Source organism: Elephas maximus, chromosome 1, assembly GCF_024166365.1.
Source record: "Elephas maximus indicus isolate mEleMax1 chromosome 1, mEleMax1 primary haplotype, whole genome shotgun sequence".
Taxonomy (NCBI): Eukaryota; Metazoa; Chordata; class Mammalia; order Proboscidea; family Elephantidae; genus Elephas; species Elephas maximus.
In genome coordinates this window covers 50594615-50619258 of record NC_064819.1, presented here as the reverse complement: position 1 = coordinate 50619258, position 24644 = coordinate 50594615, and the positions used below count along the sequence as shown (strand labels likewise).

Genomic DNA, 24644 nt, shown 5'->3' with positions numbered 1-24644 from the left:
CTTTAGTCATACAAAAATGCATGTTCACGTTAAGGAAAACAAAAGTATATAGAAGGATAGAATATCAATCCCAAAAGGACCAGAGAGAAAATGTAACTCAAGCCCATTGTGGTATACTTGGGGAAACTGAGGGCAGGTGCAATTAACTGCCTTGCTTACTGTTACTCAACTGGTTAGTGCTGAATAGAGACTAGAACCCCCAGCTCCAGAAATCAAGTTTAAATTTGTCTCTTTTATGTGGCACCACCTCCTTTACTTTTCATGTCAGAAGCTCTGCAAAGGTCAATTAATTTTTTCCTCCAGCCATCCATGCACATCCACAGTAAAAGGCAGAATACCAGAGAAGAAAAGGAAACTTAGGCTAGAAATTTTCAGGACTCAAAAGGAAGAAACTTATGGCTACATTCAGAAAGCAAACAAACTTTCTTTTTAATTACAAAAGGTATCCGAAAAAATTCGAATAAAAATGCACAAATTAAAAAGTGATATTTTACCCATTTACATCAATTTCACTCCCCAAAAGTTAGAGCTTTTATCAATTGGGTGAATATCCTCTCAGATATTTTGTATGTGAACTCAAATCTCTGCACTGTAATTTAGGTCAAGCCTCAATTTAAATACACCACAAACTGGAATTAGGCAACTGTGAAATTAAAAAAAAAAAATTAAATACAAGCAAAAAGTGTTCCTAAACGCTGAAAACAGGTACGTGAATTCTCTCAGAGGTAATGAAATAGTCATTCAATTTTCTGTATAGTGGAAAGTGAAGCAGATAATTTATGCCCCAAATCTACTTATATTAGAATTTCCTTGTACTTCAACTGTGTTGATTTGGCCTAATTTCTTTTCCTTAAGTTTACTTCTGTTGCCCAAGTTAACTCACTGAGCGTATTGGGGGTAGGGAGGGTGTCATATAGTGACAGAAATCCCTGTTAAACATCTGTATTTCTGATTCAGTGATGAACTACCTCGTAGTATTTTTCTGTTTCTCTCAGACTAATACGCATTTTGTTTATTCATTCTTCAGTGTGAAAAATATCCTTTATTTTCAGAAGTCTTTTGGAAAGATTCAAGGCCTATGTATATGATACAGTTTCTGCTTTGAAGATGAAGATATAGCAACTTAGAAATAGTTGTGTTTACATCTTTTTAAATTAAAATATTATGTGCATTGTTTATTTATAGTCTTGTTGTTAGTTGTTGTCAAGTAGGCTCTGATTCATGGCCACCTTATGTATAACATCTATAACATGGCATATTTGAGTCTATTATTGCCACTATTCTATCAATCCGTCTCATTGAGGGTTCTCCTGTTGTTCTAGCCCGAGGTCTTTCCTGATGAAGGCCCTAAGCAGGTGAGCAGAAGTCTCAACACCTTAACTTCTAAGGAACATTCTAGTTGTATGTCTTCTAGCTACTTAAATCACACTACTTTCTGGCATTGAAATAAAAATCACTAAAACCATTGACGGTTGATATACGTGGGCTATAGTAACTACTTGACTGCTATCTAATAAGACCAGTGCTTTATGAATTATGCTTTTTAAATTTATAATTCTACTGCTTCTGTTGAAGTTTATATTGACATTAGAAAAACTGGTTTTTTCTATTCACCATTCCAACACTATACTAATTAAATCTCCACGAATAACGTTATATGTTAGAAACTCCATTAGATTGTGAACTCTTTGCATTCAATTCGATTGTTCAAATTCAGATCCCTGAGTGAACCCAAGAAAATATTTTGAGTCCTATTATATATAAAGTCTTTTTACACTTCCAGCCTGGAGGTTAGCCACCTCCTATCCACCAGTGTCACTCCTATCCACCAGTGTCACTCCCCTCCCTCGGCCCCGCCCCTCCCCTAAGCCCCGCCTCCTGCGCGCAGGCCAGCCTGTCATGCCCCCTCCGCTGAGCCAATGGCCGGGGACGTTTCCGTGGGTGGGACTTCCCTCTCCGCCACTGGCGAAGGTCCTCGTTGTCCTGGCCCCGCCTCTGCCAGGAGCTCGCCCCGGAAGATGGCGGCGGCCGCAGAGTTGATGCTGCTTGAGAAGTCCCTGGGGCTGAGTAAAGAGAATAAATACAGTGCCCAGGGCGAGCGCCAGGTGAGAGGCAGGGGTGGCGCGGAAGGGAAGCGGGGCTCTCCCAGCCCGGGCGGGACTCGACGAGACGCGGTGAGGACGCGGCTCCGGTGCTGGGCCTCCGGCTCCCCACGTGTCTCTGCCGGCAGGCCGCGCCCTTCTCGGCCGCAGCTCCTCGACCTCACCTTCTGCTGCCGTAGCTCGGGAGGGAGGATGGGGGAGACCTACTCCGGTCGAGGCTCGTCCTGAACTTTTCCTTCTAGGATTTTTTCCGGGAAACCGAAACCAGTTGTAGGGCCTCCAAAGATCCCTCAGCTAGACCCACCTGGAGGCCCTGCTTTTGTGGCCAGTGACAGCACTTACTATAACCGACGTCTTACATTCCGTGCTGACGCAACTGCCCTGTAACAGCTTACCCCGTGCGAGCAGCACTGCGCTGACCACCGGGGTTATGGCAGTGATAGGGCAGACACTTCTTTCTACCCGAACCCATTGCCATAGAGTCCGTTCCGCCTCATAGCGGCCCTGTAAGGACAGAGTAGAACTGCCCCGTAGGGTTTCCTAGGCGTAATCTTTACGGAAACTGACTGCCACACCTTTTTTCCGCGGAGTAGCTGGTGCATTCAACCGCCGACATTTCGGTTAGCAGCCGAGCACTGTAACCACTGCTCCACCAGGGCACCTTCCCTACCCTTAAGGAGCTTGCGACCAACCTTGCAGTTACTTACGTTACAATAATGAAAAGCCCTACATTGAAATATAAATTGTTGGGAGAACCCCAGTCTGGGGGATTCAGAGAAGGCTTTTTTGAAGTTTCTGATACCAAGTTCTGCGCTTGGCAAGCAGAGAGTGAGGGCGTTAGTTCTACAGTGGGAGAATTGACTGGTGACGTAAAAGGAGCTGCATTTGTCAGGGGCGTTGAAGAACACTGGAATTTTATAAAATTCTCTGTCTGCCGTGGAGAGAATGTATTAAGAGGAGGGGAATCCATGTTGGAAGACAATTTTTTATATGTGCATACGTTTGCTCCTTTGAAATTTTTTGCCAAAGGACGGTTATTTTGTTGTCCATACTTTTTCTCTTCTTTCATTTGGTCCGTGTTAAAATCTTGTCTCAAAGGTAGAAGTATTGTAGTTTTTACATGTAAGTAAACTGAAGCCTAGGCAGATTAAGCGACTTGGGTAAGATCAGGTGTCAGAGTAGGCATTGGAAATGAAGTGGCCTGCTTTTTGCTTTTTTCCTCTGTCCCCAAGCTGATTCGTTGCCTTCTGACCACTGTTCAGTAGTTGAGCTTATATTTTTTAGGGAACATTGCCAGGACATGAGTTTTGTCTTCAGGAGCTTATTATCTCAGGCATACGTACAATTAATACAAAGCAGGACAGAATCTATACTATAATGGAGAACAGTCTCAGGGAGCATGGAGGAGGAAGTTAATTCTGAGTTTATAAGCTTCACAGAAAAGGTGGTGTTGAAAGGAGCAGGCTTTGAAAGATGTGTAAGACCAGTAAATTATGAAAGATTGGGACACTTAGGGCAATGAGTAAGTAGACCAATGTTATGAGACCAAAAAAAAAAACAAACCCGTTGCTGTGCAGTCAATTCCAACTCAGAGCCACCCTGTAGCACAGAATAGAACTGCCACATATGATTTCCATGGGGCAGCTGGTGGATTTGAACTGCCGACCTTTTAGTTAGCAGCTGAATTCTTAACTACTGCACCACCAGGGCTCCAGGAGTAAGAGAGTAGAGGGTAAACCCAAAATTACAGTTTTAGGGGCCTTGGAGTTCACACTATGCATGTGTTTTCTTCCCTCATTCTTTGGCAATGGGCAGCTATTGAAAGTTTCTATGTTTGGGGGAAGGGGTGGGGATATGTGATTAGATTCAACCATTTTTTAGAAAACATCTGGCAATAAGTAGTAATCTAGCAATAGGATGCTGTCTGCAACATAATTAGTAATAATTAAAAAACAAAAAAAAGTTCAGAGATCCAGCTCTAGCAGAACGGTTTGTTAAATTATGGCACGTCAACACATGGGAATGTTATTTATGCAGCCGTTAAAGATGCTAACTTTGAGGACCATGGAACCCTAAGATGAATGTAAAAATAGTATGTTCCCGTGATTGCAACCACGTGAGATTTGTATACTTCAAGGAAAAAGAATGGGCTTTCAAGCAAAATAGTGCTTTATTCAAACCCTGACTCTGCCTTTACAAACCAGATGACCTTGGTTCTTTATCTGTAAAATGAAGATGAGATTACTTACCTATTTTAGAGGATGTTGTATTAATTAGATGGGAAGATCATGGGGAATTTTTGGGTTGGATCGTGGATAATTATTTATAGTAATAACTTACAAATCATTTTCTTTAGAGTTAATTGTCTTTTCCACCCACACTCAGCAATTGTGAAATTATTTCCTTTTTTTTTCTTAATTGCAGCATGTATCTAGAAAGTGCACAAGTGTAAGCGTATGGCTCAAAGAGTTATTACAAAGTGAACACACCCGTGTAGCCACCCAGTCAAGGAATAGAACATGATCAGCACCCCCAGAGGGTTCCATATTTTCTTTTAATATATTTTTTAAAGGAAATTATTGGTAATCTTAGAGGCAGTGGTTTTTCATTTGAGTGGGAATTAAAAAGAAAAAGAAATTTGTCATCGAGTCCATTCTAACTTATGGTGACCCCCATGTGTTTCCGAGCATAACTGTACTCCATAGGGTTTTCAAGGTTGTGGCCTTTTGGATGTAGGCCAGGCCTTTTTTCTGAGGCACCTTTGAGTGGATTCGAGCTGCGAAAGCTCTTAACCTTCTGCTCCTCTCAGGAGCTCCTAAGTGATGTTGTTGGTTGCCATTTTATTGATTATGACTCCTGATAGTACATACAGTACGTGGGAGATAGGTGAGGAAGTGAATAGAGGAGAGAGGTTACCTCCTTTAGTCACCTCCTTTCCTTTTAGGAGGTAACCTTGGAATCTGTATTCATAAATGTTGGTTTTCCTGTATACTTCACAGAGTCTGTTCAAGTAGATGTTATGAGTATGAACCTGCCCAACAAAGTATAAAGCACTGTACAAGATAATATGTTGTGGCTGAAAAGAACAGCAGTCTGCTCAAGCAAATACTCCTTTTTGTTTGGCTCAGCTATTAAACGGCAGTTGTTCATCGGTTATTCGTGCTTGGTCCATCTTCTATTTTCCTTTAAATTTCTCATAATGCTTCACGTCGTTTTGCATAAAGAAAGTTTAAATTATTGACTGGCAGTTTCTTACAGGCGCATACATCTGACCTTTGGTATTGCTGTCGTATGAGGGGGAACAAAAAGCAGGATTATTTTTCAGGTGGTTGCCTAAAGCCCAGACTTTATTACCAGTTGCCTCAATTATATTTTGGAATTAATTGACAGTAACCTTACTCCAGAAGCCTCCAAAATTGATGGGTATGCAATACATGACAACCAAATCACCATCACAATTATTAGCCTAGGTAGTGAGATAGCTAGTTGCATTAGATCACATAGCACTAAAACTAACCTGGATTTCATTTGATGGTTCTTACTATGTCAATGTGAAGTCAGTGTTACTATAATTGTTTCTTATTTTTGTTAATTCAGCAGTCAGAATTATTTGAATATGTTCACCTTGCAGAATTAGGGTGTGGGCAATCTTGATTGAAGGAGCCTGGGTAGCGCAGGCAGTTTGAGCGACTGCTAACCTAAAGTTGGCTGTTTGAATGCATCCGTCGGCTCTGCAGAAGAAAGGCCCTGAGCACTGCTTCCGGAAGGGTTACAGCCAAGAAAACCCTATGGAGCAGTTCCACTCCAACACAGGAGTCGGGATCGACTCAATGGCAGTGGGTTTAATTTTGATTGAAATTAATGTGGTATTATTAGAGTTTTCATTTTATCTTCTTGTACATATGCAATTATAAATAACATTCTTATGGTATATCGTTTGTGTAGAAACATTAATTTGTTGATTTTTACAATGTTATTACCAGTTCATCATCAAGCATCTGTCATCAAATTGTAAATTCTGTAACTATTAGTTTTCCTGACTTTGATTTGTATGTAATTTGGTACTTTAGGGTAAAATCCTAGAGCATTTGAAAAACAGTTGAGAGATTTAACCATTACTTAGAGAACTTACAGTCATGATGGTATTTATTTTTGAAATTGATCTGAAGGACTTTCTTTTTCTTTTTAAGATCCCAGTTCTTCAAACAAACAGTGGTCCAAGTCTGACAGGATTGACTACGATAGCAGCTCATCTAGTCAGGCAAGCCAACAAAGAGTATTTGCTTGGGAGCACTCCAGAAGAGAAAGCAGTCGTTCAGCAGTGGTTAGAATACAGGGTAACTCACGTAGACGGGCAGTCCGGTAAAGATGACGTCCGTACTCTGTTGAAGGTATGGTGACTTTTCCTTATGGGCTGACACATGTGAACTGCTAAGCAGGAACCTCTCTCAGACTTTATGTCTTGACTTGTGATTCACTTTGTGAGAACGGCTAGATAATCCTGTATACTAATAGCCTAGGAAACTCTGGTGGCGTCGTGGTTAAGTGCTACGGCTGCTAACCAAAGGGTCGGCAGTTCGAATCTGCCGGGCGCTCCTTGGAAACTCTATGGGGCAGTTCTACTCTGTCCTATAGGGTTGCTGTGAGTCGGCATCAACTCGACGGCACTGGGTTTGATTTTTTGGTTTTAATAGCCTATGCTTCGATTTTTTGTCACTACAATTCTGTGAACCATATTCCCAGACACAGTTTATGTGAAGTACTTATGTGACTCAATTTGTTAAACATAATAAAAAGATTTAAATAAACAATAATTTTGATAGACACAAGTACTTTGAAAAAGAGACAAGGGGTTTTTCTACTGATATGATCTTTTGTCGGTCGCTTTACTCTCCAAGATGCCCCTGTTTGTTTTTCCTCCTGATGCACCTTACGTTGGTGTTTTCTGTTTTCCTGGTTTGTTGTTGGCTTTGTAGTTAGGTCTTCAAGGCCAGGGCAGGTGCATGCCCTGACATTGATAAAGGAGCTAAGTTTCTTTTCTGAACTTTGTATTTTTAGAATTTCTATGTGTGAATGTACGTAATATATGCTCATAGTAAGACACTGAAAGTATACAGATTTTTAAGGAAAATGAGTCATTCCTCCTTTTAAAAAAAAAAGAAGAATCTCATTCCCAAGATGACCGTAGTTAATAGTTCAAAGCATATCCTTTCAAAATAGAGCTTTTTTTTTTTTTGGTAACTCTGTCTATCAGCCCTATATATTGACTGGGAATGGATTCTGGATCTCATTGCCTGTGTTTAAATCCCAGCCCCACGGCCTACTAGATGGTGACCTCAGACAAGTTACTAAACCTCTCTGTGCCTCTGTTTCCTTGTGTTAAAATAAGGATTATAATAGGACCTACCTCACAGGTAGGGTTAAATGTGAGAATTAGATCATTATATGCTTAAAACAATAAGTACATGTAAGTGTTGTTCTGGACATTATTACTATTACTGTTAAGTGCTATATGTATGCTTGGCATCTCACATCCTAACAAAAAAAAAAAACCACTTGGGTAGGATGTAAATGCCTTTGGTCAAATGTGAGATTTGATGAAACTCTATGGCCTAGTATCTGCCACAGACTTGATCCTCGCTAAAAGCTTGTAAGGAGCCCTGGTGGTGTAACAGTTACACGCTGAGCTACTGACTGAAAGGTCGGTGGTTCAAATCCAGCCAGCGGCTCTGTGGGAGAAAGGCCTGAAGATCTGCTCCCATGAAGATCACAGCCTAGAAAATCCTGTGGGGCAGGTCTGCTCTGTCACATGGGGTCGCTGTGAGTCGAAAATTGATTGATGGCACCAAGCAACAACAAAAGCTTGTTAATCGATTCTCTGTTACAAAGAGGAAGCACACATGTCCCCTCATAGTTCAGCAGTGACATTTTAAAATGAGCAAAAGCCCCTCCTACATTGATGAGAAAGGTCTTAGAATTCTTTAGTTTTTTGCTTCTATTTAAAGGATCCCGACTTTTTATGTTTTTCTGAGAAAAATATCAATTGTCAAAACTCTTTTGTCAGTTCTTGGTGACGATGTGTCACTGTGTGTTTGAGGCACTGCTGTCACGTACCCTGCAGTAATGCTGACGTTTCCTGTCAGACAGTGCATTATGTTCTGCAAAAGAGCAAATTGGAAAATAAAACTGGTTTTCTCTTTTGTTTTATGCTAACAAGTCTCCCTTCATCACTGCTGCTCACCCCCAAACACACACACCGTAGCCTGGGTGACTAAATCCTTAAAATAGCTGCCAAGACTGCACCTGCCCTCACCTCCTCATGTCTCTCTTTACCTGAGGGCCCTCCCCTCATCATGCTGAAGCTACCTTGGCCTTCCTTACCTAATCCCTTCTGTCTCAGGGTAGTTTGCACTTGCCGTTACCCCTACCTGGAGCAGACTTCCACCTCCTTCCAACCACCACCCCCTTCAGAGCTTCCTTCCCATCTCAGCTCAGATGCCCCTTCCTCAGAAACTCCCCTGACAGCCTTCCCAAGCCAGGTGAGACTCACAGTTCTACAGGCTGTCACAGTGCCCCACACTTGTCCTTCATAACACTCATAAACCAAACCATTGCTGTCGAGTCAGTTCCGACTCAGAGCGACCCTATAGGACAGAGTAGAACTGCCCCATAAGAGTTTCCAAGGCTGTAATCTTTACAGAAGCAGACTGCTACATCTTTCTCCTGTGGAGTGGCTAGTGGATTGAAACCATGGACCTTTTGGTTAACAGCCAAGTGCTTAATGACTGCACCACTACCAGGGCTCCTCATAACACTCAGAGTCAGTAATTATTGTTTGGTGTAATTTTTAAATTTGATATGATGGCTTAATGTCTGTTTCCCCCGCTAGGCCATCCTGCTTCCCTAAGGGGGAATGAGGCTCTTTGGGGGTCGTAGTTTGAAAAACACCACTGAGTGATCTGATGAAGCCACCCTCTGTCCCCTGAAACTCATTGCTTCATTGCTTTAAAATTTGTATTTTCTTTCCAAAGAAGTCAAATTAGAAGATTATTTTTATTATTTTATACAAACTTAAAATTAGAAGGAACCTTAGGGATCATCTAGACAGTTGCATCTAATGTCACGAATCCCTTCTGTTCATAAGTTTATTTCTATCATTGTAAGTTGGCAGTGTAAGTCGTACAAGAAGACCTTACGGTGTTGAGAGCATTTCATTTATCACTTTGGGGGAAGTGGTTTAAACTGTATTTTTGATAGATGCCATGAAGAGAACACTGTAGAAAATAAATTTCAGGCCTTGTTCCTTCCTAGGTCTCTCATGATCAACTTTTCATTCTTAATATCCAAATGGACCATGCCCAGGGACCCTCCCCTTGTGTCCCTGTGGCATGTTTCCTGAGGGTGACAGGCGTGGCCATCCTCCAAGTAAATGTGAGATTTCAGGCAGATACAGAGTAAATGTAACTGTCGTTTACAGATTTCCAAAGGATAGTAACAAAGTACTTAACTGTGGCTGTGATAGTTTTAAGAATACGATTTTATTGAAATTGGGTTTATAGGTTCAAAAGTTATATTCATACATTTGGTATTAGCAGCGTAGACCTAATTCCACCAAAACGATTTCTCTGGGATATGTAGATACGTGCTATCTAAAATTTCAGTCAGGAGAATCTGACAGATACACTGTTAGCATTCTTGAAATGTCAGCAATGTGGGGCCAGGTGCTTTGGGTTGTGGTCTTTCCTCTGCCGCAGTTTGCTCATTTGCGCCGACAACTTGAGCACTGACGGTAGACACATTGGACACAACCCTGCCCTTACAGAGCTCGCGCAAGTGCGGGAGGCAAGTGTGTGCATAAGGTCTGGTTTTTGGCCATATGAGCGCAGATGAGAAAAGGCTTGTTTTTTTGTTAAAGGCAAAATATTTATTATAAAAATTACTTTGTTGTTGCTGTTGTTAGTTGGTGTTGAGTCAGTTCTGACTCATGGCAACACCATGTGTGCAGGGTAGGACTGTGCTCCACAGGGTTTTCTAGGCTCTGACCTTTCAGAAGCAGATCTCCCCAGCCTGTCTTCGGAGGCACCTCCGGGTGGGTTCAGACCCACACCTTTTCAGCTAGTGGTAGAGCACTTAATCGGGTTTTGTTTCACTGATGATGTATTGTGAACATCTTTTCGCATCAGGAGGTATTCACTCATACATCGTATTTGATAACCTGTTAGTATTCCAGGAGTCCCTGGGTGGCGCAGATGGTTAAACGCCTCACTGTTAGCTAAAAGCTTGGTGATTCAAACCCACCCAGAGGCACCGTGGAGGAAAGACCTCGCAGTCTGCTTCAGAAAGTCACGGCCTCTAAGATCCCGGTTCTGCACTGCAGCATGGGGTCACCGTGAATCAGAATTGACTCGGGGCTAACTGGCTTGTTTTTGTTTTTATTTGTTGGTATTGCATCATATAGTTGTACCGCAATTTAAATTGCCTCCCCTCATGTAGTTATTAGATTGAACACATTCCCATTTGTTTCTTAAGTTAAATTCCTACAAGAGAAATTGCTGGGCTTAAAGCTATACACATTTTTAAAACTGGGCAGCTCATCTGCCCTCCAGAAAAGTGTATTGTTGCAGGATAGCACTGTATGAGAGTGCCCTTTCGGTGAGACCTTTGCTGCCAGCATGGGTGTTGCCCATTTTCTCCTTCACCATCCCTGTATTATTATAGTTGCAAATAAACCAAAAAAGATTTCCTTTTTAATTTGCGTTTTTACTAAGATTATTAATGGTGTGACATTTTTTCATATGTTTATTAGCCATTTTCATTATTTTTTAAAAAGGTATGTGTGCATATATATATACTTTGCCCATTTTCATACTGGGCTATTTATTTATTTTTTAACTCTTTTGCTATTAGGTATGTTGTGAAAGGGTTTAATTCTTAGTGAAATTCCATTTCAGTATTAAAACCACTGTTCTAAGTTTAAGTGCCTCATAATTAAGACCTGGTAATTTTTAAAAGCAGACAATGCAAAACACTTACATTTGTTGAATCTAGATGAAGGTTATATAGTTGTTTATTGAGTTTTTTTTTTCCACTTATTTATATTGTTAGAAAGTTTAATAAATAGTTGAGGAAAAAGAAATTAGGTAGAACTCTATAGGAGGAAAGTATTTTTAATATTTGGCAACAGCATCACAAAGACTTACCAAAAAAGACATGAACATCAGACATTAGTTTTGTTCTGTGAATATTTTGAATTTGTGAAATCTTGTCATGTGGTAGGAAAATTTTGATTGTTATCACTAATCAAGAAAATATTACCTAATCATGGTTTATTGAAAAACTACATTTGTTGTTCCCTTAAGAGTATTAGTAACTAAAACTTAGATCCAGATTCTGTTTCCAGAGTATGCACACTGTACAGAGCAGTGGGAAATGGTTTCAGAGCTTTTTTCAGTGCTTTTTAAATTTAGTGATAATGTATTTTTTTTTATATTTAATTGAATTCGATTCTTTTGAAGACACAGGAGAGAAATGATCTCTAAGAGATGGCCGTAGAATTTAGGTGGCAGTGCCCGAAACACCAGCATATGCTACCAGCATATACTTTCTTCTGATTTCTCCTGTGGCTGTCTCCTCATTTGTGTCCTCGTTCCTTTATGTCCTTATCTGTGCCATCCCTAGCAGGCCCACCTTCATATACCTCTCTGGAAATTACTGTCTTTAACTGAAGGCTTAGACAAACTTACGAGATTAAATTCTGAATTACTCAACACTGAACCCACTGTGTGCCAGCACTTTGGGATGTGATTGGAGAATCAAAACAAAATGCTCTCTCTGCAGTTCAAAGAATTCTAGAAAAAATGCTGTTGACCATTGGGCAACGTTTTATAACTAGTCTTTAGGTGATAATAGTTCATGTAACCTATTATATGAGCTTCATAAAGTGTTCTTTCTTTAAGGTTATATGAATCTGTTGTCACATTTAATTTGAATGTGATTTAACATATATTCCTGTTCTGTTAAATTACATGTTAATTTTGAGAGAAACCAAAAGTATTCACATAATGTTTTTATCTGAATTTTTTTCTTCCAAGAATCTAATTGACTTATTCATGCTGGTCTGTCAGTTATTACTTCTAATTTGATTAGGACTTTTTTTTTTTAATATTCTTTAATTTTATATTTAATTTTATATTTTTAACATGTACTTTGAAAAAAAAATTTTCCTGCAGAGTGCTTATTGGCTACTTAGGGAGCTTTGTGCTTACTACTGTCTTATTTTTAATGATTTAAAAAGAACTTTCTATTTTAATACACTTAAGTTAAAATAATCTTTTAAAAACTGATCATTGGAATAGTATAAACTGAGAAGAACATATACTTTTGTGGTTACAGGGAGGGAGGGTGGGAGAGGGTTATTTACTGATGAGTTAGTAGATAAGAACTACTTTAGGTGAAGGGAAGGACAATACTCAATACACGGAAGGTCAGCTCAACTGGACTGGACCAAAGGCAAAGAAGTTTCCGGGATAAACTGAATGCTTCAAAGGTCAGCGGAGCAAGGGCGGGGGTTTGGGGACTATGGCTTAAGGGGACTTCTATGTCAATTGGCAAAATAATTCTATTATGAAAACGTTCTGCATCCCACTTTGAAATGTGGCGACTGGGGTCTTAAATGCTAACAAGCGGCCATCTGAGATGCATCAATTGGTCTCAACCCACCTGGATCAAAGGAGAATGAAGAACACCAAGGTCACACGATAACTATGAGCCCAAGAGACAAAAAGGGCCACAGGAACCAGAGACTTACATCATCCTGAGACCAGAAGAACTAGATGGTGCCCGGCCACAACTAATGACTGCCCTGACAGGGTTCACAACAGAGAACCCCTGAGGAAGCAGGAGATCAGTGGGATGCAGACCCCAAATTCTCATAAAAAGACCAGACTTAATGGTCTGACTGAGACTAGAGGAATCCCGGCGGTCATGGTCCCCAAACCTTCTGTTGGCCCAGGACAGGAACCATTCCTGAAGACAACTCATCAGACATGGAAGGGACTGGACAATGGGTTGGAGAGAGATGCTGATGAAGAGTGAGCTACTTGTGTCAGGTGGGCACTTGAGACTGTGTTGGCATCTCCTGTCTGGAGGGGAGATAGGAGGGTAGAGAGGGTTAGAAACTGGCAAAATTGTCACGAAAGGAGAGACTGGAAGGGCTGACTCATTGGGGGAGAGTAAGTGGGAGTATGGAGTAAGGTGTATATAAGCTTATATGTCACAGACTGACTTGATTTGTAAACGTTCACTTAAAGCTCAATAAAAATTATTAAAAAAAAAAACTGATCATTGGAGAATAAATGACAGCTTTTTGTAGCTTTAAATGGTATTTAAAACTAGAGTATTTGAAATTGTTATAGATGACACTTTATCATTTTCTAATGTTTTATTTTTTTAAGACTATTAAAATGCTATTAAACATAAATAATTAAAATATTTTTTCAATGAGGTGATTGACATATGGCCTGTGATTTTTGAACAAATCTATATTAATTGTCAAATGTCACATTTAATAAACGTCAGTATTTTGTTTTCTAATAGCCTTCTCAGTGTTTTAAGTCATGGTAGTTAGCTTTACTATTACTGTTTTTTAAGTTAATATTAATTTGTTTTTTCCCCAGGATCTTAATTTATATCTTGAAGATAAAGTCTACCTTACGGGCTATAACTTTACATTGGCAGATATCCTGTTATACTATGGGCTCCATCGCTTTATAGTGAGTATTTGAATAGTTATTGGCTTTTTCCCCTACCATTCAGAATGATTTTTTTTTTTTTAACTTTTATATTTGTCTTGTATTTAAATGGAAACCCTGGTGGCGTAGTGGTTAAGTGCTACAGCTGCTAACCAAAGGGTCAGCAGTTCAAATCTGCCAGGAGCTCCTTGGAAACTCTATGGGGCAGTTCTACTCTGTCCTATAGGGTCGCTGTGAGTCGGAATCAACTCGACAGCACTGGGTTTAGGTTTTTTGTTTTTTTTTCTTTTTTTGGTGTATTTAAAATGTAATTTGCATTTTCAGCTTATAAAGTAAAAATGATAAGGATTATTTTTACACAAGATTCTTTATGCAAAAATTCCATATATCCATCTGACATAATACCTTTCTTGACCTGCTTAATTCTCAACCTTTGCTTCCACTCTTTTTCAACAACTACGTCTCTATCTGCCCTCTGGACTGTATCATCATACCCTTCCACCTCCAGATCGTAGATTCAATACCCTACCTTCTCGGCAGCCTCTGTCCTGGCTTTTCCCTGTCTTCCTCCCTATTCCCACCACTGTGTAAAGCAACTTGATCCCTAACCTGTCTCCCTTCTCCCCTGTCCAACCCAGACCCCCTTTTGCATCACTTCAGCTCCATCTTCTCATTCACCTCTTCACTTCCTCTGTTCTACTGTACATTCATCACCATTTCCCTTTAAATCTCCAGCTCTCCATCAGTCCAAATAAATGCCTTTATTCCTGTATCCAAACTGAGCCGCTTTGGAGAAATCACAGAGCTACAGATGAGTACTGCTATAGGCTTATAGTATCCAGTTTCAGCTGGGTTCCCATAGTGATCAGCTCTTTCATTCCTCTCAGGGACAGTTCCAAACCTTAGCCACTTCATCAACCCCGTCCGTCTTCCTCCTCCTTCATCTCAGTCATCATCACATGGCCTTCCTGCCTGGGCCACCCATTGGATCCCTAGTCTTCCAGCCTGCCTACTTACACATCCTCATCCAGCCTGTCTTCTTTTTCTCGTCTCAGAAAGGATCCTTTTGCGCTTGCCCTAGACTAGTTCATTCATCCTTTTCCACCTCCTCTCCCCTTTCTGGATCTTGTCCTAAATTCAATGTCCTTTCTCATATCTTTAGTTTTTCCCTCTAACTATCTGGTTAATCCCTTTATTTTAAATTGTTCCATCTTAAACTTATTTACGGACATTTATGTGGGACTTGCTGTGTTCTAGGCACTGTTCTGTATGCTTCCTATATGTAAACTCATTTAATTCTTGCCCTATAAATACTATTATTATCAGTGCCATTTTACAGATGAAGTAACTTAGGCACAGGGAGGTCATATAGCTTCTTTAAGTAGGAAACAGCAAAGCCAGGTCTAGAAACCAGGCAGTCTGCTACAGAATTTGTGCATTTTAACATCTCTATCCCATCTAAAAATTCCTCATCACCCCATCACCCATCATCTTCTCCTGTGGAAGAAAAGAGCCCACACATGTTTCTGTATTCTAAACCCTGTGCATCCAGTCAGTCATGCACCGTGGCTGCCACCTCCTGGGTATCACGCCATGTGTCTCCTCCTTGTGGTCCTGGATGACATTGCCCTAGTTCCAGAATTCACTGTGTCTTTCTGGGCTATTGCGATAGCCTCCTGCCAGAGGTCTCTGCCAATATGGTAACATAAGCATGTCTTTTTCTTTCTCAAAATAGTTAAGTAGGTCCTCATTCCCTACAGGATGCCATTCCATAGCATGGGAGACCCTTCACCTGACCCCTGCTCATTGCTGCTCAGGGTCCTCTCTGTCTCTCCCCTAGGCATCTCAGTTGTAGCCAGAACATGCTCCCCGGAGCCTCCAGAGCACAGTGCAGCTTCTGCTCCATGTCCTTGCATATGCTGTTCTCTTTTGCTCCCTGGTCCCAGCCCTTATCTTTCTCCCCATTCATTTGTACTTCCTCAGGTGTCAGCTCAGTTCCACACTAATTCCTTTGCCAGTGCCCTCTCTGACTTCCTAAAGCATAATGAGGTGGTCCTTCCTCTGTTTCTGTTTCTACCTTAGAGATCACCTCAGGTGACGTTTGTTTACTTTTTTCTGTCCTCTAAATTACAAACTGCTTGAGTCAGAGATTGTAGCAATTCATATTTGTAACACCACTGTCTGATACAGTTCTTGCCACACATATAGAGTGTATCCTCTGTAAACCTTGAATCAGTGTTTTCTTAATATATTCTTTATAGTTTTCAAAGCTTTGTGTATATTTTCTCTTTGTACCTCTTAAGGGCAAATGTTGTCATCCTACTTGGACAAAGAGGAAAACTAATGCTTAGGGAGGTCAAGTGATTTATGCGGACACAGAGCTCAATTTTTGGAAGGTCCAAGACAAGCTAGGCCTTCTGACTCAAGTATGGAAATGGATGAGTTTACAAAGTAAACTCTTAAGATGCTGTAATAATGTATGATAGTTATGCCTAGCCCCCACCCAAAGCTATAATCCCTCAATTTGGATTTACTTGACTTTATTAAGAATTATTCCCCTGACATACTTAAGTGATCGTGTTAAGTTCCGCACGCTGTTACTGCAATGGCCTGGTGTGATCCTTGATCCATGGTAATACTTTTCTATTATAAGTGTAAAAATATTTCTTGGAAACCTATGATGTGTGCCCACCATATTGTACTTGAGGAGTACAAAAGAAGTGTATGATTCAAACCCTACTTTCAAGGAACTGTTGACCTCATTGGAGAAATCAGACCATCGTTTTACATGAAAACAATCAGTGAATATGAGAAAATGTAGTCCAGGGCTGATCCATGGTCAGAATGTCACGGGATCAATTCAAGAGAGAGGTCAAGAAAGGTAAGGTAGAGAATCATGAAATTGCTAGAAACCTGTCTGCAGAATTGGGATGGCCTCAGCCTCCCAGGAAAATTTTTTGGTTTAAAAAACTTGACTGTAGGTATTATCAACACTTCTGATAGGGAGATGAGGCCATTGATAGTCATGTGGGGACAACAGGAGTAAGGTGGAACAAATCGTCCCTATTCTAATAAGGATATGACTCTTTTTAAGCAAAACCAGGAGACTGAGGCAAATCATGTGTTTACCTTTACCCCCATCCCAGCTTTTAGCACAGTGTCTTGTACACCTAAATACTTATTGAGATTGGCTACATTTAACAGTCTATCTGTTTATAAATAATTTCCTATTTTAAGTTGTGTTTCTTTATATTGAAAGCATAATCTTTAGTTATATACTTCAATATAATTCACTCTCAAGTCATTTGATTGAAATTTAAAGAAAGTTTAAGCGAAGCTGAAATACTTTGATCACACCAGCCTCTTTTTATTCCATTCTAGGTTCAATATATCTTAGTAGTGTTTTGAATTTAGAAAGATGACATAGCACACCTTACCTCATTACAAAACGAAAAAAGCCTCCAAGGTAAAGGGGGTTTGCTCTTCTTGTATTTAAGCAACTTTCTCCTGGTGGCTTCCCTACAACCAACTTGAGGAAGTCCATAATTTGATTTGAGTGAGACTAGGCCACTGCAGTCATGGTTACCTTACAGAGGGGTACCAAAATTATGTCTATCTGCAACAACAACAAATTCGTTGACATTTTTAAAATCATACTTATTTGTGACGTACATTTTAGCGTTACTTACTTTTTTTCAGCTTACTATTAGAATAAGGGTCATCTAAAATCCTATACCAGTGGACTAGTGAATGAGAGTTATGAACATCACGAGAGCTGGCCTTGCTTGTGTAACATCGAGCTGTCATTAAGGAGAAAATTTCTCCTGTCTAACAAAAGTGATGATTATGAAATGTAAGCTTTGCAGATCAAGTGTGTATTTATCCTTTTTTTTTTTTTTTTTCTGGCTATGCAGTAGGGAAAGGAAATGCTCTAAGAAAAGGGAGCTGTGTGGAATTTCTTTGCCAGCAGAGTGAACAAGATCATAATTCCATAATGCCACATAGACACAGCACCAGCTGCACAGTTATTTAGTCGTAAGAGTCTAGGGACCCTAGAGGGCATTTGGTTTCCAGGCAGGTTACAAGTGTTTCGTTCAGTTGGGTGTGTTAAAATTAAGATTATATTATCAGTACCTAGTAATCTGTGCCTATTTATGTTGCCTATTTTGGAATGTATATTCTCTTTATACATAGTAACTAGGGTATTATGATTAAGGATATTATGCTTATCTTTTTCAAAACTAAGTTGAGTGGAGTAATGTGTAAATCACTCTGTTAACCATCCCTCTGGGTTGATCCCATGACTCCATAACCAAAGCATCTCCCCCGCTCTTTACATGCATAGGAGAAATAAACACCCTCTCAGGGAACAGGCCTAATCTGAAACCTGTGCAGTAACAGAGCTGCACTGCCATATTAAACCAGATCCCTGTTCAGTTAGGTATAAATGTACACAGATGAGAAAAAAGTTGATACCTAGGTATTAGATTTAGGCAGAGTAGAGGTCCAGGTTGGCTATCTGTTCACATTCATCAGTTTCTCCACGCTTTATTTGCTTTGGTGGTATACTTATTTATGTATTCACACATTCTTTTCTTCATTTATTTGCGAGTGTTATTAAATACTTAATATGCAGTCAACAGAGTGTACAGAACAGCAGCCCGGGAGCCTTGAGCCATCAAATAGTCCCACTGTCTTTTGTTTCAACATGAGCCTGATTTTAGTTGTGGCTGAGTAACTCTCATTATGAAATCTGGTCTGTCTTAATTCCTTTGAGAGGGGTATTACGTCCTGCTTTCTTTGTTAAATTGCCAGTTAGTGTAGTTATTTATTATGAAATCAATGATTCATTGCCTTCTCAAAGTGATTTCACTAATAGATAATGATCCCAGTGAACAGACTATTACTGAGGATTATTAAAATCCTTTGTAATGTTATGTGCTACTTGTCTATAAGATTGTTATCAACTAGGATACATTTGTTTTGAAGTTTGAAGCACAAACGGAGCCATGTAGTTCTTTTAGAAGGCAAGGAAAAGTAAAAGAAATAGCTGCAAAACAACCCAGGAACATAAAGAACGTCTGAACCAGTTGGAAAGGCAGCACACGGCATCTCTCCCTGATCTGGAATGGGGCTTCTGAGGAGCTTCTCTCTCATGCCTTCGTGGAAAACCAAGGGCAAAGAATATTATCTCTCTGCCTTTCAAGTTGAAACTAATTTTCTGTTTGACTTTCAATTGGAAACTAATCAACTCGACGGCAGCGGGGTTTAACCCAAAATCCCAGTGCTGTCAAGTCGATTCCGACTCATAGTGACCCTATAGAGTGCCTATATATGTAAATAGGAAGGATTCAGTAGAGCCAAGCATCAGTGTAGACACACTGGTATGTAGACCAGTAAGAAGCAGGAAGTGATAACTAGAACAGTTCCATTGGGCTTCTTGTTGTGAGAGAGAAAAAAAATAACTTTAGCCAACTAGAAAAAGGTGATGAAAAACTAATGTTATAGGTGAAATTGCCCAGGAAATCCCCTCCAAAAAGTTGTAAAAACTGTAAACTTGGTGGAGGGAAAGTGTCCTTTTTGTTTATTTACAGTAAGCTTCACTTCCATAGGATGTTTACAAAACAAGGAACAGAGGTAACAGGTTGAGGTCAGTCATAATTTTCCCAGACTTAACGGGCAGGCTCCAAAGTTCAGACTGTCAGAGGATGGCTGAAGTGACCTCATCCTTATGGAAAAGCCCTGCATGTATCTGGCAAAATTCTCTGAGGGAAAACGAACAAAAGTACATTCTCTAAAATTGATTAGCTAAAACATTTTTAAAAAATAAATCACCTAGTTAAAAATTGTGAGGATAAACTAGGAAATGTTAGAAGAAGCTTTTTAGCAGTTCTTGGAATAAAAAATTATTTTGTACTGTGGGTCTGTTTATAATCTTTACACTGGAGACACTAAGTGTGAACATTTTAATTTGGAAAATACTGATTTTGCTATATGTGGTGTTTTGCTGTTACTTTAGATAATAGCCATGTGTAAGACCTCTGTAATAGTAAATGCTGTTCTAAAATACAGATAGATATTGACCTTTCTAGCCCTGGTTCACGATGTAGGTGGGCAGCTTGGGCAGTAGGTCAACCACGCATTAGTACGTTATTGTTTGGCAATGCTTCGTTCATTCTGAAAAATAACATTTCACAAAATGACTAATGAGTAGACTTTTTTAATGAAAGATCTTTGTAAAGATTAAATTATTTTTTAAAAAGTGACTAGATTTGAATCATCTTATATCTCAGCAGCTGACGTAGAACCCCATTTGAGTGAAACTTGTTGCTGCTTCTCTTTGCTTTAAGTGTCCATAGAGCAGTTTGCCAAAGTTGACTTGGAATTTTCTTTTTTGGTAAGAAAACTTGCCCCCATCTCCTGTTAGATTTGCGGCTGTGTTCAATAGTGGTTGAGCTTTTTTAAAAACCCTACATTTTCTTTGAAGTTAGTGGTGAAGTTCACATATGGTAAAGATTTAGAAAAAGAACACAAAAGTAGCTCTTATAGAAAATTCATTTTACGTTTTGAAACGTGGACTGATAGTTCTTCCACAAGTGTTTTCTGTGTATACCACACCAGAAAGGTGTTTCTTTTTTTTTTTTTTGCACTTAACAGGAATAATGCCTTTTTTCATATGTGAAACCATGAATTCTCTTTTAGTAAAAATTAACTTTTTGCATTAAAAAAATAACTATATGGCCAATTTTCTTGACCAGTGTGGTAGTATTTTTTTTATCTCCAGGCCATGACCTGACTATATTGTAGGTTAAACAGTTACAGGAACATCTCTGTCATGCCTGGACCTCACCTGCCCCGTTACACAAGGTGGATACACCTTTATAATTTGCTACAGCAGTTTGTGTGCAGGACTTCAGGGCATATCACTAAAACCTGAAACTTAAATTTGTATGTAATGGGAGCAGTGAGACCCTCACTGCTCGTAATTTAAGTAATCTGGACCAATAGAGAAAGACATTCAAGACAACCAAAATAATGTTAAAAGATCAGATATTGGTGAAATAGCATCCTAATGTGATCAGGGCAAAAAGGAGTGCAGGATAACATATATCAATTTTTCCTTTTAAATTGCCTTTAGTAAATATTAAATGTAAATATGGATTCAGTTATCTTTAATTTTGTTAGTATTGTGTTCTATAGTGATTAATGCATCGGGCACAGGATTTGCCCGTAGGCACTACCTTCTACACAGCCATATGGCACCCGTCGCCAAAAGAGCCCCAACAAGCCTACCGCTGATGGGTTTGAACTGCACATGGGGTGGCTGAGTTTTTTCCTCTGTAGAAACATTCCTGTCGGTTTTATGTTAATTAACTCTTAGATTATCAGCAGGACAAGGAACCATACTACCCATCACAGGGTCATGGCTGCAAGTTGCTGCCCTGCCATCTTTCTCTTTACCTGGTAACTCTTGATGAGTCTAATCCAGATCTGTCTTAAAGAAAAGTCTGTGAGTCACCTGCCTTGGGATATGAGCCCAGTGAAATGACAGTCATTCATAGCTTTTATTGTGTCTTTCTCTGACCAAATCTTTGGCATTCTTGTAATTTGGTAGTAAATTCGGTGAACTGCTTCATCCACTGAAAAGAGAGTTCAGCTTAATTACAAACAAACATGAGAAAGCCCATTGCTCTTGTGTTTTACAGCACCTCCTTCATCTGAGCGCTCTGCCACTAGAAGTAGCCCTTCCTGCCTGTAGTAAGTAGTAATCCCTGATATTAAATGGGTCGTCGTCTCTTAGACTGAGGTTTTCCTCAGAGTTGAGTAGAAAGGCAGCAGTAGTGTGTACACACACACCAGCAGTCATTTAAAGTCTATATATACATACATTCTGAGTTTCACTTAGTATTCCCTTGTTAAGTGTATTATCAAGGAGTCCTGGTGACACAGTGGCTAACAGCTTGGCGACTAACCAGAAGAGCACCTGTTTGAACCCACCAGCCACTACTCAAGAAAAAGATGTGGCAGACTGCTTCAGTAAAGACTTACAGCCTTGGGAACCCTGTGGGGTAGTTCTACTCTCTCCTATAGATAGGGTCGCTATGAGTTGGAATTGATTCGATGGCAATTTTTTTTTTTTATTATATTAAATACCAGTAAACCTTTCTTTTTTTAGGTTTGCCAAAAAAGATTGGGGAAAGAACCATGTCTTAGTCTTTTGGAAGCTGTTATTTTCCTTTCTCCTACCTTTTTTTCCAATTAAAAAAAAGAAAAAAACTCTTTGGGCCTCCAGATCCTGGGTATAACGTATATTTTGCATTTGTTGAAAACTTGAGATTTCCCAAGAAAGCCCATTTGGTTTTAAACTGAACATAAAAAGCATTAGACCAACAGATAGCTCTTCCAAGTAGCTGAAACTTTTACTCCTTTGTGGATATGTTGGCCTTTGATACTCCCCCACCCCCACCCCCATTTCTATCTCCTAGGATAGCTGTGAGTCAGAATCGACTCGATGGCAGTGGATTTGGTTTTTTTGGTTTGGTATTCAAGTGATAATAATAGCCATGCTTATGTAATGCCTGTGTTGTATGTGTATGTTTTTAATCTCCTCTTAGGTTGACCTGACAGTTCAAGAAAAGGAGAAATACCTTAACGTGTCTCGCTGGTTTTGTCACATCCAGCATTATCCAGGCATCAGGCAGCACCTGCCTAGTGTTGTCTTCATCAAGAACAGACTGTATACCAATTCCCATTAAAAGCTGCCCAGGCTGGACAGAAGAGTGATTAAAAACGTTTCAAATGGAAAATGTATTGTGGACCACAGGACTAACATAAATTGATTTGCAATCATTCTTTATTTGTTGATGTAGATGCTAAAATTTTTCAAGTGTAAACTTGTGCCTGAGTATTTTATTTGTTCTTTAGTTGAAATTTTGCAGTTTTTTATGTAAAAATTCAACTGCTGTTAAAAAAAAAAGTCGATCAAGTTATAAATTACCTTTGTTTTATAGATGAAATTTATTTAATAAAAGTTGCAAATCAGTGGCTTAATGTTAAAGTGAAAAATAGATTGTCCTTTCAGTAGTTGACATATTTGGTTGTTTATTGACCTCTGTTTCGTATTTTAAAATTCATTTTCCCTCAATGGATATTTAGCTAGTTTGTTTATTAAGATCGATAATAAATTGTGCCAAGGATACAGAAAGGGAAGACAGCTGGATTTGTTTTCACATATTTATGTCAGCTAGTAAATGTGGTTGAAAGAACCTTTTTTGTTTGTTTGTTTCTTTCCTGTAGTCAGTATTCATTGGGGTGAAACTAACTACTGAACTGCCTTAGAGGGAACTGGAATAAGATACGTTCCCTTGAGTTAATGGTTCTTTTTGTTGTGGGGCTTAATGGAATAATGTACTGGCTCACCAATTTGAGGCTTAATTATCAGATTTTTCTGAACTGAAAGCCAAATCTTATAGAAAGAATGCTATTTGAAGCACTATATGAAGAACAGACACTTTACAAATTATAAGTTTTCTAACTTTAATTGACTATATTCTTTGTTTATATTTAATTGGCTATATTCTTTATTGAAAGCTAAAGAGCTTATCTTTCCAGATAAACATAGAGTTGTTGAGTGCTTTACTATTTAATGTCATTTAATGTTTTAGTGCTGATGCAGAATCTGATCAGTATACAATTCAAAGTTCAAGTGGAAAGAGCAGCCCTTTGGTTGAATCCTATTTTTACCAGTTACTAGTTATATGACCTCGAGCAAGTCAGTTTCAAATTTTCTTCATGTGTAAAAAAGTTAAAGATGATAACTCTAAGTTAAGAGGGCAAAAGGAGATAATACATGTGAAAAGATCTATCAGTAAAGGCTAGCTTTGTTTCTTTTCTTCAGCAAGTCAGTTTTTTGGTTTGTTTTAAGGAAATTAGGGTTGTAAGACCGCCCCCCTGCCCCAATTTTTGCCCTTCATGTCACCATCAGTTTTAATAGGCCAAGTGTGTGAGTACATTGTAATGGATCAAGACAATTTTTATAGGATTTCACAATTCATTGCTCTTGGGAACAATTTTAATTTTATAAAATGGTCTTTAAATTAGAAACTGTAAACTCAAATTTCCATGTTCAGAGATCAGAGGGCTCAAGTTAATATGTGTGCCACAGAGGCAGGCCCAGTCCGTGTGCCTTTCTTGCAAATCACAGCCCCCGCACGATGTGCTATAAGCATTCCACGTTATTTTTCACTGTTGCAAATTACTCTTCTAACACTTGTGACTTCTCCCTGAGCATCAGCAGGGGTTCAGGAGGACACACAGGAATAGACAGGCTACAGAGCCTTCCCACCTCCAATGATTCTTGTCCTTTCCGTGATAAATGGGTGACCATTTCCTTACCTCTTTTCCAAATGTCCCCACTTCTGCCTTGTGAGACTTAACCCTCTGACTCCTATATCTGCTAGTCAATTCTTCATTGAAGCATACAACATTAATTCAACAGGTATTACCTGGTATTACTATGTGACAGGACTTCCTGCCCCTAATTTAGAGCTTAGAGGATGAAGGGATGTTGGAAAGACAAAGACCTGCCTGGTTCTATAGCCAAGGATTATCTAATGCTCTCAGGATCCAAATTGAAACAATTCATTTCCTCATAGAAATGCTTTACATCATGGGTCATTTCTGTGTGTGACTCCTATCAGAAATGCCCTTTTCCTCTCACTTGATAACCTCTTCAGTATCTAGTTTTGTCATGTCCTCTTGGAAGTCAAGTCTATCCTGATCAACCGGTCTC

General features: G+C 39.5%; 1 protein-coding gene across 2 annotated transcripts; it reads left to right on the top strand.

Annotated features, from left to right (window-relative positions):
* The first annotated feature begins 1988 nt into the window (after positions 1-1988).
* EEF1E1 (eukaryotic translation elongation factor 1 epsilon 1) lies at positions 1989-23357 on the top strand. Of its 2 annotated transcripts, XM_049883288.1 has the most exons (5): positions 1989-2105; positions 6293-6493; positions 13778-13873; positions 21559-21610; positions 22468-22555. In XM_049883288.1, exons 1-5 carry the CDS (start codon positions 2019-2021, stop codon positions 22470-22472), a joined length of 441 nt encoding a protein of 146 aa, XP_049739245.1. In that variant the 5' UTR covers positions 1989-2018; the 3' UTR covers positions 22473-22555. The 2 variants fall into 2 exon arrangements, with proteins under 2 accessions (XP_049739245.1, XP_049739235.1); XM_049883278.1 differs by lacking the exon at positions 21559-21610 and having other exon boundaries at positions 22468-23357.
* Positions 23358-24644: the final 1287 nt, after the last annotated feature.

Excerpts from the sequence above, each read along its gene's own strand:
- EEF1E1 (XM_049883278.1), top strand. The coding sequence starts at position 2,019 with ATGGCGGCGGCCGCAGAGTTGATGCTGCTTGAGAAGTCCCTGGGGCTG. Across the intron at positions 2,106-6,292 it reads GTGCCCAGGGCGAGCGCCAG|ATCCCAGTTCTTCAAACAAA; the intron begins GTGAGAGGCAGG and ends TTTCTTTTTAAG. Across the intron at positions 6,494-13,777 it reads ACGTCCGTACTCTGTTGAAG|GATCTTAATTTATATCTTGA; the intron begins GTATGGTGACTT and ends TTTTTTCCCCAG.